At 35.8% G+C, this 13,066-nt stretch overlaps 1 protein-coding gene across 2 annotated transcripts in view; it reads right to left on the bottom strand.

Moving 5' to 3' along the window:
- Nucleotides 1-13,066, bottom strand: part of ANO3 (anoctamin 3) — a 424,570-nt gene that overhangs the window by 80,828 nt on the left and 330,676 nt on the right. For both annotated transcript variants that reach the window (XM_045484806.1, XM_045484807.1), the window contains 2 exons: nucleotides 11,579-11,713; nucleotides 3,987-4,083 (listed from right to left, as the gene is read on the bottom strand). In XM_045484806.1, coding sequence (XP_045340762.1) covers nucleotides 3,987-4,083; nucleotides 11,579-11,713 — 232 coding nt within the window. The remainder of the gene's footprint in view (nucleotides 1-3,986; nucleotides 4,084-11,578; nucleotides 11,714-13,066) is intronic.

The following is a 13,066-nucleotide window of genomic DNA, read 5'->3' as shown; positions in this document are numbered from 1 at the left end:
GCCAAGGAGAACAGGCACTTCTTGGGCAGATTCAACCTTGCAGACCAGGCTATTATGTGCAAAGAGGAGAAAGGAGGTGGAATTTAGGCTGGAGTTCATGCCTCTCTCACTTCCTCAGTCCTTCATTCTCAGACAGGGCAAAATCTGTGTAACTGCCTATGTCCACTGCACCTGATTACAAGCTGCATCAAACACGGAAACATCAGTAGTCCACACCTAACCTCCTCTCCATTCCTGATCCATTATTATTTAGGGCAATATCTTTGTTAAATGTGGTCCTAGAAATCAACTAAGGAGCTTGTTAACATGCAGAATTCTAAGACTTATCTTGACCAATCGATTCTGAATTTTAGGACTTGGGGCCCAAGAATCTACTTTTTAACAAATGTCTTACGTGATCCCATACCCACTTTTCTATGAAGTTTCTTAAAGAAAAAATACTCTGTCCTCTTTCTATTGTAGCTTCAATATAAATATATGGTCTGAGCTCATATTTGGTATTGAGTAAAAGTTTATTCAGTTAAAAAAACCCAGAAACTAATAACTATTATGAACAAGGCTCACCTTGAGGGTTGAGGCACTTTTAAAATTATATGAGAAAACAATGCAGAACTCTTTTATCCAATGATAGTACCTTAAATGAGAAATCCTACCATAATGCGAACTGACATTGTGGTGTTAGGTGCTTTTAAATAAATGTGCAAACATCACTGAATTACTTAATTGCAAAAATTTCTTAATTACCATATTTTTAAGGATTAAAATTGAAAATAATCATCAAAGAAAATGTTAATGTACTTAAATAAAATTTTTATCATATGATGGGACCATTTTTGTTCCATGAAATACATCCTTTAAATTATTAAAATAATTACATGTACACATGCATACTTTTCAATAAAATATGACAGATTTAATTTTCTGTTACTTGTCACAAGCGGTGAATGACTCCACAAGAAATTAGCAAGTTTCTAGAAGACGTGGCTAGATGATCCTAGATTGTCTGGCCTGTTTTTTGGTAATCATCTATTCCTTTATTTCTGACACTTCCCTTCAAATAACTTCTAGATGTGTAAGTTTATAAACCATTTTTAAAAAAGAACATTATTTCCATCAATGAAAGAATAGTAATTCTTATTTTTAATGTATAAAACGAGTACTTACATTTTATCTTAGCCAGAGAAACATATATAATACATATTAAATATTTCTTCCTGGTGGCGTTTATTTCTTGCATTGTTCCAGAACACAATATTCTCCTCTGCAAGGTAACTTTTCCACCTTCCTTAAAATAGTTATTAATTGAATTCTTTCTTAGTCATACCTGTCCCTATACATACTCTTTTCTACTAATATTGCATAATGACAAAAAGCCTCCTATATTTAGTGTTTCCTTTGACAGTTTCTTTGCTTTATCACTCTGCCATTAGGAGTGTTTCTTATTTTTAGTGTTCAGATACTGCTAGTGTGTTTTATTAACTCTGTCCAAGTAAAACTAGAAATAAAATATATATGGATTTGTTGGTATCCCTAAGGATGTCATATATCCTTGAAATGCATGGGTTAGGAGGACATGTATCTCTACATCTCATAACTTCAATATGTGGCTTTTGCAAAACGTATTGAGAAAATGCTTCCCAAAACAAGACATCTTTGTGGAACACTTAAACAAATTCAAAACGAAGTATAATTTTATCAACTAAACTATAAACAAAACAGATTTTCCTATGCCTTGTATTCACAATGAACTATCCAGAAGCTAATTTTACTAGGTTTGGTCTTGTAGTAGGGTATTGAGTGACTTCTGATTTTATACTCTGCCTCATCAAACTTCATTGTATAGAGACCTCTACTTTGAACAAGATGGAGTAACAGAGATTGATTTTATCCCTATTCTGGAAACAACAAAAAATGCACAAAATACATAAGCAACAGATTTCAAGACAGTGGATACTAGGCAGGAAGAACCATCAATGATCCTTGGGAGGAGGGAAACACGTGAGGTGAGCATTACAACTGCCTCAGATTACTGCACGGAAAGAGTTCGTAGGATGTAAACATGGGCACCCCAGACAGTGCCCAGTGAGCGTGTCCGTGAGGAAACCTCTTGAGGAAAGAACCACCTGAAAGGATTATTAGTGAGCCCATTCCCACCAGCCAGACTGGAAATCCTCTATTTGCAGTGCAGTTGCTACAGTACACGGCCAGATCTTGCTTTCATTGCGAGGAAAAAATCATGCTAGTTACAGTACTGTTATGAACCTACCTTACAAATCTTAAAAGCAAGACCTGGGGCACCTGGGTGGCTCAGTTAGTTGAGCATCTGACTCTTGATTTTGGCTCAGGCCATGATTTCAGGGTTCATGGGATGGAGCCCTGCATTGGGCTCTACACTGACAGCACAGAGCCTGTTTGGGATTCTGTGTCTCCCTCTCTCTCTGTCCCTTCCCTGCTCAGGCTCTCTCTCTCTCTCTCTCTCAAAATAAATAAAACTTAAAAAAAAGCAAGGCCCAAAAGGACCAAATTATTTCCAAGTAACTAAATTATAATACCTCTACACATCTATTAGAATAGTTAGAATAAAAAAGACTAGCCATTCTGGGGATTAGTGACTGTATGGAAAACTGGAACCCTCATATACTGTGGATAGGAATGTAAAATGGTATAAATGCTTTGGAAAACATTTTGGCAGTTTCTTAGAAGGTTAAACACCCACCTATCATATAATCTAATCATTTTAGTCCTAGGTTTTTACCCAAGAGAAATAACAGTGCCTATATGGAGATGTGTAGATGAATGTTCAGAGCAGCTTTAGGTAAAATGGTAATTCAAAACAACCCACGGGTCCATTAATAGATAAACAGATAGACAAATTCTGGCATAGCTGGGTAATGCAATACTCCTCAGCAATAAAAAGAAAAGATCTACTGATAAATGTTACAGCATGGTTGAATCTCAGAATAACTATGCTGTGTGAAAGAAGCCAGAAAAAACCCCACAAACTGTACGATTCCATTTACATAAGAGTCTCTAGAAAATACAAACTTTTCTATAAAGACAGAAAGCAGTTGGTTGCCTGGACACAGGGGTGGAACTGGGGAGGAGAGGGAGGCAGGGATTACAAGAGGCCATGAGGAAACTTTTGGAAGTGATTATATGTCCATTATCTTTCTTGGGGTGATGGTTTCACAGGTGCATATATAATGTCAAAATGTGTCAATTTACACACTTTAGATGTGTACATATTATTATATGTTAATTATACTTCAATAAAAGTTTTAAATATAAACAATAATCATTGTAAAATTCAGTTTCTCAAACTTGTATGCACATGGGAATCATCGGGAAGTTTTAAAATAGATGGATGTCTATGTTCCAAACCCAACGATACTGATTTAATTAATTACTCTGGGGTGTGGCTTGGGCTTCAGAAGTTTTAAGAGCCTTCAGGTTATCCTAATAGGCAGCGACTTGAGAATTTTTAGTATGTTGTTTCCTTTCTTCTGTAAAATTAAAGTATTGGGGTTTTTTGTTTGTTTTTATTTTTTATTTAGAGAAAGAGAGAGCATGAACTGGGGAGTGGGGCAGAGGGACAGAGAGAATCTTAAGTGCAGGGCTTGATCCCATAACCCTGCGATCATGACCTGAGCTGAAATCAAGAGTTGGATATTCAATCGACTGAGCCCCAGGTACCCCTAAAATTAAAAGTGTTGTAATGAGTATTCATGGATGATGGAAATTTAATTATTAGCAAGAGATATAATCATCTTCTCCTAAAAAGAATCTAGATGTCATTCCAAGTGGAAGTTTATGTCCATATGACAATAATCGGTTATAAAAACGAAGGAAGACTAAAATATTCAAATAAAAATACACTCATTTTATAATTGCTGCCGAATGATGATCTATTCAAGTTTTCACTTTTTCCTACCTACTTCTGAGAAAAAGTAGAGCTCGGGAAGGAGAATGCGAGGGTCCACACTCACCTTGGCATAGATACAGCTTTCATTGAGTCTCTGCAGTGAGCAGTTCTTGTCACAGAGAGGGCACATGAAGACTTCGGTGGCCTTGCAAATTTCTTGGCTTGGGAAACCAAAGAAGAGAGAGAAAGCATGAACCTCCACGTTTAAGAAGGTGCTTAGCTCCTCTGGCTAGTCCTGTGGGAAGCAGCAAGGCAGAGAGGAAAAGAAGACACGGATAGTGGGAGTGGTGGACAGGTAAGCAAGAACTTAGAGTGGTTCCAACTCAAATGTTTAGGATATTTGTGATACGGACATTTTTGTTGACTTCTTCAGTTTTAGAAGTCTCTGCCTGGATACGGTAATGATAGTAGGCCGTATTTGACACTTGTGAGACACTTGTGGGCTTTGTTACAAAGATAGTTACACATGATTTCGTGGCACTGAGGGTAATCTTGTAAGGAACACCCAAGGGAGTTTCAGCCAAGCTCACAGCTTGGAAGTGGCTGAGCTGAAATCAAATCTTTCTCCTGGATCTCACGCCTTAGAATCACCAAGATGAACAGCACCCATAATTCACACAAATCCACACAAATTCATAACTCGCCCTCCAGCCAACAGGGGCATCACATTCAGTGGAAATTTGAGGGAGTTGACTTTTTTTGTGTGTGTGTGGTGTCTTGACACACAGTCATGATGACATGACATAGTCTTTATTTACTGAAACCTATATTTTCTATTAGAATATAACTTGATAATACTTGTCTCTTCAGTTTTATGCCCACTACCTTTTAAAGATATCAGCATACATTTTAGATGACTTGTGATAGGAGTAGGGCACCAGTAACAATTTCTCAAAAGCCTCTCAGCCTGAGTTCACAGCAACCTATTTTAAAATGTTTTGTGTGTTTATCTGTCAGAAGTGGCCCTTTCCCACTTAGTAGTCTCTAAATAAATTGTCTTTAATTAAATCTGCTCTGGAAATGTTGAAAGTAATTTAAAGGCTTTTGACAGTAAGTCTGGAAATGCAACTGTTAATAAAGGTTTAATTGGCAGTGTTTACAGCACAATTTACTGTTTTCAAAAATACACCCTCAAATGAAGCAAAAAAACAATGTATTTCAAATGCTGGATGTATAAAATCTCACTCTAAAGTGGGAATAAATAGTAAGTAATAATACTATATAGTAATACCATGCTTTAAAGTGGGCAAAAGTGGGTTCATGTCCATTAAGTCTGGTCCTCACTGCAATCTCCTGCAATGGTTAATTATCTCCACAACTGAGAGTAAACTGATGTTTAATTTAAGTAATTTGCTTGAGGTCACACAGCTAAAAAGAGGTACTTCAGGGAGCCTAATTTAGGTTTTTGTGATTCTGGGTCAAATTCTCCATCAGCTACAACATATCTCAAAGAGAAATGTTTTTATTTCATATTAAAAGTGACTTTCCCGTGAAGGGGATTGAGTTCACTTCTGATGATGAGCACGGAGTAACTCACAGAACTGTTGAATCATTATATTGTACACCTGAACCTAATATTACACTGTATACTAACTTTAATTGAATAAAAAAATCTGGCAAATAAAAAATAAAATAAATAATTTTCTTATAAAACTTTTATTAATGATGATGATAGTGTTATGGGTCTAAAAAATACTATAATTCTCCTACTTTCACACACACCATCTTGCTAGTAATTGGGATGTCTATATGAAGTAAAGCGGGTAAAACATACATATTAAAAGACCAAAAGAAAAAGATGATACCTCCTCTTAGTAATGCTACTAATTTGTAGGAACAAGAAGAATTAAAACAGTCCTTGAAGGAAATTTCGCTTACAATTTAAATTTCATTGTGTTTCAAGAATAACACAATGTGTCCTGCATTGAAATCCCATACTAAAAAGTATTAGAGGCAGTTTTTACCATGTCATATTTCCCATCTCCTAAATTGTCAAACAAAAGCACAAATCTATCAAAACACCGTGTCTAGAATCCCAAACCATCAGACTGAACACTATTTTGAATTCCAGAATTATTAAATTCATTTTTGGTAAGTTGTTCAATGTTTAACTCGGTATGTAACATAAAAAAAATAAACAATTTTTGACAACATATATTTTAGCCTAAAATAAAGAATTTAATACTAGCACAAATTTCTTTGAGTTTAGTTAACCACTAGAGGGAGGGAGAGTGCACAGCATGAGTGTTTCTTCATATCTTCTGCGCAGCCTGATAACAGAAACCACCACTTGAATTGTGGCTTTCTTTTATTTGACATCTACTGTCAGACATATCACCAAGGGCTGATTTGAAGGAAATAATAATTACCACCAACTTAAGATAGCAGGAGAAGCTAGCAATTTGTCCTTTTGGGGGTGGATGTCTGGACCCGCTTCCGGGCCCTCCTGTGATCCTATAAAGATGACAAAGCACAGAAAAGGTGCTTGGTGATGTCCATTTTGAGGAAAGTGAAAATGTGAAAGTATGTTTAAGAGAAGGCAGTATGGAAGCATGAGCAAAACATGGATTTTAGAATTAGATATAATTACTGGGGAAAAGTAAACCAAATCGCAAGATATTAGAATTGCTATTACCAAACAGAATAAAACAAAACAAAGATAACACGTGTTGGCAAAGATGTGGAGGTTTTGGAACATTTGCACGTTGTTGGCGGGACTGTAGAATGGTGCAGCCACTATGGGAAACAATACGGAGGTTCCTCAAAAAATTAAATCTAGAACTACCATATAATCTAGCAATCCCACTTCTGGGTATATATCTAAAAGAACTGAAAGTAGGATCTAGAAGAGATATCTGCACTCCTGTGTTCATTACAGCATTATTCACAATAGCCAAGATACGAAAATAACCCAAGTGTCCACTGATGAATGGATAAAGAAAATGTGGTATAAACACAAAATAGAATATTATTCAGCCTTAAAAAAAAAAAGAAGGAAATTCCACATATGCAGCAACATGAATGATGAACCTGGAGGACATTGTGCTAAGTGAAATAAGCCATGCACAGGATAAATACTCCACGACTTCACACATTTTAAGTATTTAAAACAGTCAAACTGAGAGAAACAAAACAGAATCGTAGTCGCCAGAGGGGAGGAGAGGAGGAAGTGGGGAGTTGCTCTTCAACAGATATAAAGTTTCAGTTATAGAAGATGAATAAGTTCCAGAGATCTGCTGTACAACATTGTGCCTAGAGTTAATAATACTGTAATGCTCACCTAAAATTTTGTCAACAGGGTAAATCTAATGTTAAGTCGTCTTACCACAATTAAAAAGAATCCAGTAAAGGTTTAAAACTTAGCTGACCACATACTATATACATTCTCCTGACCGAGTCACTTACCTCTCTGAGGATCTATTTATTCATCTCTAGATGAAGATAATATCTAGCTGGGATATTACATAAGGGATATTGATACTGTGCCCGGCATATCGTAGGCACTAGATAAATAGAAACTTCATTGCTAAGGATGTTGTCAGTAGAGGGTTCAAGAGGTCCTGTATTACCCAACTGTTTTTGAAAGGCTGGTCTGATACTGAAAACCACATAAATTTCTTGGAAAGTTCTAATACCAAAGAGGAAAGAAGGGACCAGAAAGTTGGGGCTTCTGCTCTTTGTTCTGGACCCGAAAAACTATTTTATCTGCCTGCTTGTTCATTTTCACATCCCTATGATATGTAGTCTGCCAGCAAAAATCTGACCACATTTGGTTAGGTAAGGCCAATGAACACATATAAATAGACACATGTACATATATATACAATAAATAATCCACAAATTGATTGCTACATAATTCTACAATGAGCTACAGAACAGGTAATATGACCTTAATTTATATAAATATGGACAGTAGAAACACAATAAATCCAACCCAATTTCAGCTTCTTAACATTTTGTTACCTTGTAATAAAAAATAAAGAGTTTCATAAAATAATACTAAGACAATGCAACACCAAATAAAAGCCCCGTGCCCTCTCCTGACCTGCCATAACACCTACGACTTAACCATGTCTGACACCTTGAATAGAAAATTTCAGTCCCATGAAGTTTTGAAAGTCAAGATATTCAGTGATGCTTATCTTGGTTTAGAATAGAAAGTCTGACAAGATGTTAATTATAGTGTGACAGAGTAGCAGTAATAGAATACCATAAAGCGCTGAAGAAAAGAGTTTGCTAATGCCTTTTAAAGCACTCCTTGTTCTAAAGGTACTTATATACAAGAAGTCTAATTTACTCTGTTGGTACATAAATCAATAGCAAGAGCAAATCTATTCCTTTCATTGTTTTGCTCATTTTCAGCTTTGCAGGGGTAGAGGACAGAGTCTACAACACATGGTAAAACTTTGTGAATATGTTCTCCATAGAACCAATCTGAACAATAGCTAACCATCTGAGAATCATTTTTTGTCTTCATCCATTCATATTAAAAGAGTAGTTTTCTAAAACCCTGAGAACTCTACCAAAAAAACCTGTTAGAACTAATAAATGAATTCAATACAGTTGCAGAATACAAAGTCAATATACACTTATCAGTTGCATTTCTATACGCTAATAATAAACTATCAAAAAGAGAAATTAAGAAAATAATCCCATTTACAATTGCACCAAAAAGAATAAAATAATTAGGGTTAAATTTAACTAAGGAGGTGAGAGATCTACACACTGAAAACTAAGATGTTGATGAAAGAAATTGAAAAAGAAACAAATAAATAGAAAGATATTTTGTGCTCATGAATTGGAAGAATTAATATTGTGGAAATGTCCATACTACACAAAGACTTCTACAGATTCAATGCAATCTCTATGAAAGTTCAATGGTATTTTCACAGAAATAGAAAAAGCAATCCTAAAATATGTATGGAACATGAAAAACCTCAAGTAGGCAAAGCAATCTTGAGAAAGAAGGACAAAATGGAAAACATGATATCTCCTGGTTTCAAATAATATTAATTTTAAAGCTATAGTAATAAAAACTTATGGTATTGGAATAAAAACAGACACATAGATCAATGGAACAGAATACAGAACCCAGAAATAAACCCATGTATATGTGGGCACTTTTCAACAAAGGGGCCAAAATATATAATGGAAAAAGGATAGTTTCTTTGATAGATGGTGTTGGAAAAACTGGATATTCACATGCAAAAGAATGAAACTGAACCCCTATCTTACACCATATGTAAAAATTAACCAACAAAACAAACATGCAATCTACAGAATGGGAGAAAATATTTACAAAACATGTATCTGATGAGGGGTTAATATCCAAAGTATATAAAGAACTCATACAATTCAATGCAAACAAAAAATCTGATTTAAAAAATGGGCAGAGAAACTGAATAGACATTATTTTTTCAAAGAAGATATACAAATCAACAGATACATGAAAAGGTGAATCAATATCATTAATCATCAGGGTAATGCAAATCAAAGCCACAATGAGGTATCACCTCACACCTGTTAGGATGCCTATAATCAAAACATTGCTGATGGGAATGTAAGTTAGTGCAGCCACTATGGAAAACAATATGGAGGTTCCTCAAAATATTAAAAATAGAACTCCCATATGATCCAGGAATCCCACTTTTAAATATCTACATATCTTCAAAGGAAATGAAAATAGGATCTCGAAGAGATATTTGCATTCCTATGTGCATTGCAGCATTACTTACAATAGCCAAGATATGTAAACAACCCAAGTGCTCATCAGTGGATGAATGGACAAAGGAGATGTGGTATAGTATATAATGGAATATTCAGCCATGAGAAAAAAGGAAATGTTGCCAATTGTGACAACATGGATGGAGCTTGAGTGCATTATACCAAGTGAGATAAGCCAGAGGGAAAAAAAATGCTGCATGGTATCACTTTATATGTGAATCTTTAAAAAAGCCAAATTCATAGAAACGGAGAACAGAAAAGTAGCAAAAAAAAAAAAAAGTTTTTCTTTTCAAGACACTATAACTTCGGTACATAACCTGTTTTCTTAGGCTCAGAGGATACTGATTCAACAGCATATAGAGATATGCCCACATAGGGATGGATGTTCCCACTGGGCACAAATTTGCTCTGGAAGATGCTGCCTTCCATACTTGTAGTGAGTTTGCAAATCTCTGAAATAAACATATGACCAGATGAACCGGTTTTTGAATAGTAAGTGTTTCTTAGTGTTCACACTAATTAATAGTTGGCCTTCATGGAGAACAAGGGGACACTGAGAAACCAAATCAAGGAAGTTGGTTATGGAACTGGATTTAACTCTAGGACAGAGAAAGTAGTAAAACCTGGGATTCTGAGTAACTTGTTCTGTGAGTGTTCTGCAAGACGAGCAAACATTTCTAATAAATTTTAACTTGATAAACAAGCGATATCTTGGAATACAAATAGTATGTGATGCCAAATATCACATGATCACAATTAAGGTGATGATTCTTGAAAATTCGCTTTGATATATGAGTGCTTTGGATTAAAAGCATGTTTCCTGAACGAATTATGCTTGCAAACCAAGGTTTTACTGTATTTTGTTTTTAGGCAAATTGTTATACATATACATATGCAAATTATATATATATATGTGTGTGTGTATATATATATATATATATATATATATATATATACACACATACATATTTAGAGAAAATTCAAGGAAATGAATTTTTATGATCCCATTAACTGTCATGATTACTACCCAGTAGCGAGGCCATGGTTAAAAGATGGACCAAAGGAGAAAAAAGTGCATTTCATATTTTGAATTGTATCATACAAGCCTGAACTTGATGATATCCTTGTATATATTAAATAGAAGATGCTGCTAAGAGGATTCTTTAATGCTGGGGTGAGTCTTATCTCTGCTGAATAATAATGTATTGTGCCTTTACCCAAATCTTGAGTATTTCAACTTTAACAGAAAATCACCATTTTGATAACTGCTTGATTTTTGTGAAACCTTATTTTACTACTGTCTTGATACCTTAAGCTGGTACTAAAAAAAAATGTTCTTATAGAGAAGAAGAAGAAAATACAAACTGATTTTATGTTCTCAGGAGAGAGGATTACTTAGAGCTGGAATCATGTGCTACAGATACTTATGTATTTGTTTATTCTCTAACTATGTAAGGTTCCCTCAGCTGCAAAAAGGAATACTCACTTCTAAGGGTGGTAGTGAAGCTCATATCAAAAGAAAAAAACATTAACAGGAGGCTCTTGGTATATTGTAAGTGTTTAAAGAATTGTAGCTATTCTAATTATTTGAACTACTGTACTGAGAGGGCTTTCTAGACTAGCAAATACTATGAAAATGTAAATTACATAGGACTCTCATTGCCTTGTTGAATTATTATGTGGGATGTACTGGCAAGAGAAATTTTGCATAAAGAGAAACAGTCTTAGAACTTACCCAAAAGAATTTGCATATAAAAATATCGAATAGCCTTTTAAAAATAGTGCTTTTCCCCTCCCCTCAAAAAAAAAAAAAAAAAAAAACAGCAAATAAATTGTAGCACCATGACTTGTTTTTTATAGTCAGCATTATCGTAAAGATTTTTCCCAGTCAGAATAAAGGCCAACACATTTTAATGTCTGTTAATAGCTTACCTGACTTGACTTGCATTCATTGTAAATATCCCATAGAAAAAAACACACAAGCCAACAAGTGCTGCAGGAATCAGCATTCCAGTATACCATCCCAGCCAAGCAAAGTACAGCCCAATCTTCTCACCAAAGTATAGCCTGCACAAGAAAGCAAACTCTTAGCTTAAGGTAACGTAAGCAACACTACAAATGTTGCTGTCACACCTGGTCAGAATTTGGTGGATATAACAGCTCAGTTCCTGCTCAGTTCCATGTCGCGTATCTTAATATTCCCACTTGCTAATGAATCCAATGATGGTGATGCTGTTTATCTTCAAACATTAGAAGGGGCAATTTTATAAAATGTATTCTTTCTGTGTCAAATTTCTTTTTCTTTTTTTTTTCAACGTTTATTTATTTTTTTGGGGACAGAGAGAGACAGAGCATGAACGGGGGAGGGGCAGAGAGAGAGGGAGACACAGAATTGGAAACAGGCTCCAGGCTCTGAGCCATCAGCCCAGAGCCCGACGCGGGGCTCAAACTCACGGACCGCGAGATCGTGACCTGGCTGAAGTCTGACGCTTAACCGACTGCGCCACCCAGGCGCCCCTCTGTGTCGAATTTCTTAATATGGCCCAACTCTTGCCTTTCTCCATTCTCCTAGTAGAATCTCTTTGTTTTCCATGCACAGAACTGTACTAAACCAAACTACTTTTGTGTGAATTAGGGAAAGAAGTCTCCCCTATAGGTAGATGCGAGAGTAGATTCCAGTTCAGTCTCCATCTGCACCCTTGGCCAGACTCCCTTCTGCTAGACACAATCTGCACAATTATGTTACACTTTCCACAACAAAGTTAACTTTGTGGTTCCTGGAGCACATGATTCTTTCCTTGGTTAATGCTGTACCCTGACTTTGGAATATTACATTTGACTCTCTTACCTTGTCTGGCCTGTATGCATCCTTCAGTTTGTATCACTTCTTACAAGAAGCTTTTCCTGACTTACACTACAACCCTGGGTAAGATAGCCCTGATTTTGCTCCTATACTGCCCTTACTGGCATTCCAGTGTCCTAAATTTACAACACTTTAAGACAATTAATTATCTGTCACTCTTCCCTTTCTCTCCCTCCCCATAAGACTGCAAGTGCCTAGAAGTGGACCTGTGTCTTGTTTCACTAGCTCCCACCACAGGGAGTAATGAATGAAGCTAAGGAAATGAATGTGTTTTATTTCCCTTGAGCTGACGAGCATAGTTTATATGGAAATGGCAGATGGATAGGACAATTCTAATGACTACCCAATTCTCTCTTTTCACAAAGTCTTCTGACAATACCAACTGCTACACAGTTTCTAAAGCTCTGATAAGAAATAATAGTTTCCTGCATTCTCTACTACTACTTGGTCTCTATCTTCTAAAAATGGCTACGTAACACAATTTTGTCCCAGCAATAGTTTTAAAAATTGGTGTTTTACTATTCATTTAGGAATACTGCAATTGGGCAGAGATTCTT

The sequence above is a fragment of the Leopardus geoffroyi genome, chromosome D1 (genome assembly GCF_018350155.1).
Source record: "Leopardus geoffroyi isolate Oge1 chromosome D1, O.geoffroyi_Oge1_pat1.0, whole genome shotgun sequence".
In the NCBI taxonomy this organism is placed as follows: domain Eukaryota; kingdom Metazoa; phylum Chordata; class Mammalia; order Carnivora; family Felidae; genus Leopardus; species Leopardus geoffroyi.
This window is presented reverse-complemented; position numbering and strand designations above follow the sequence as displayed.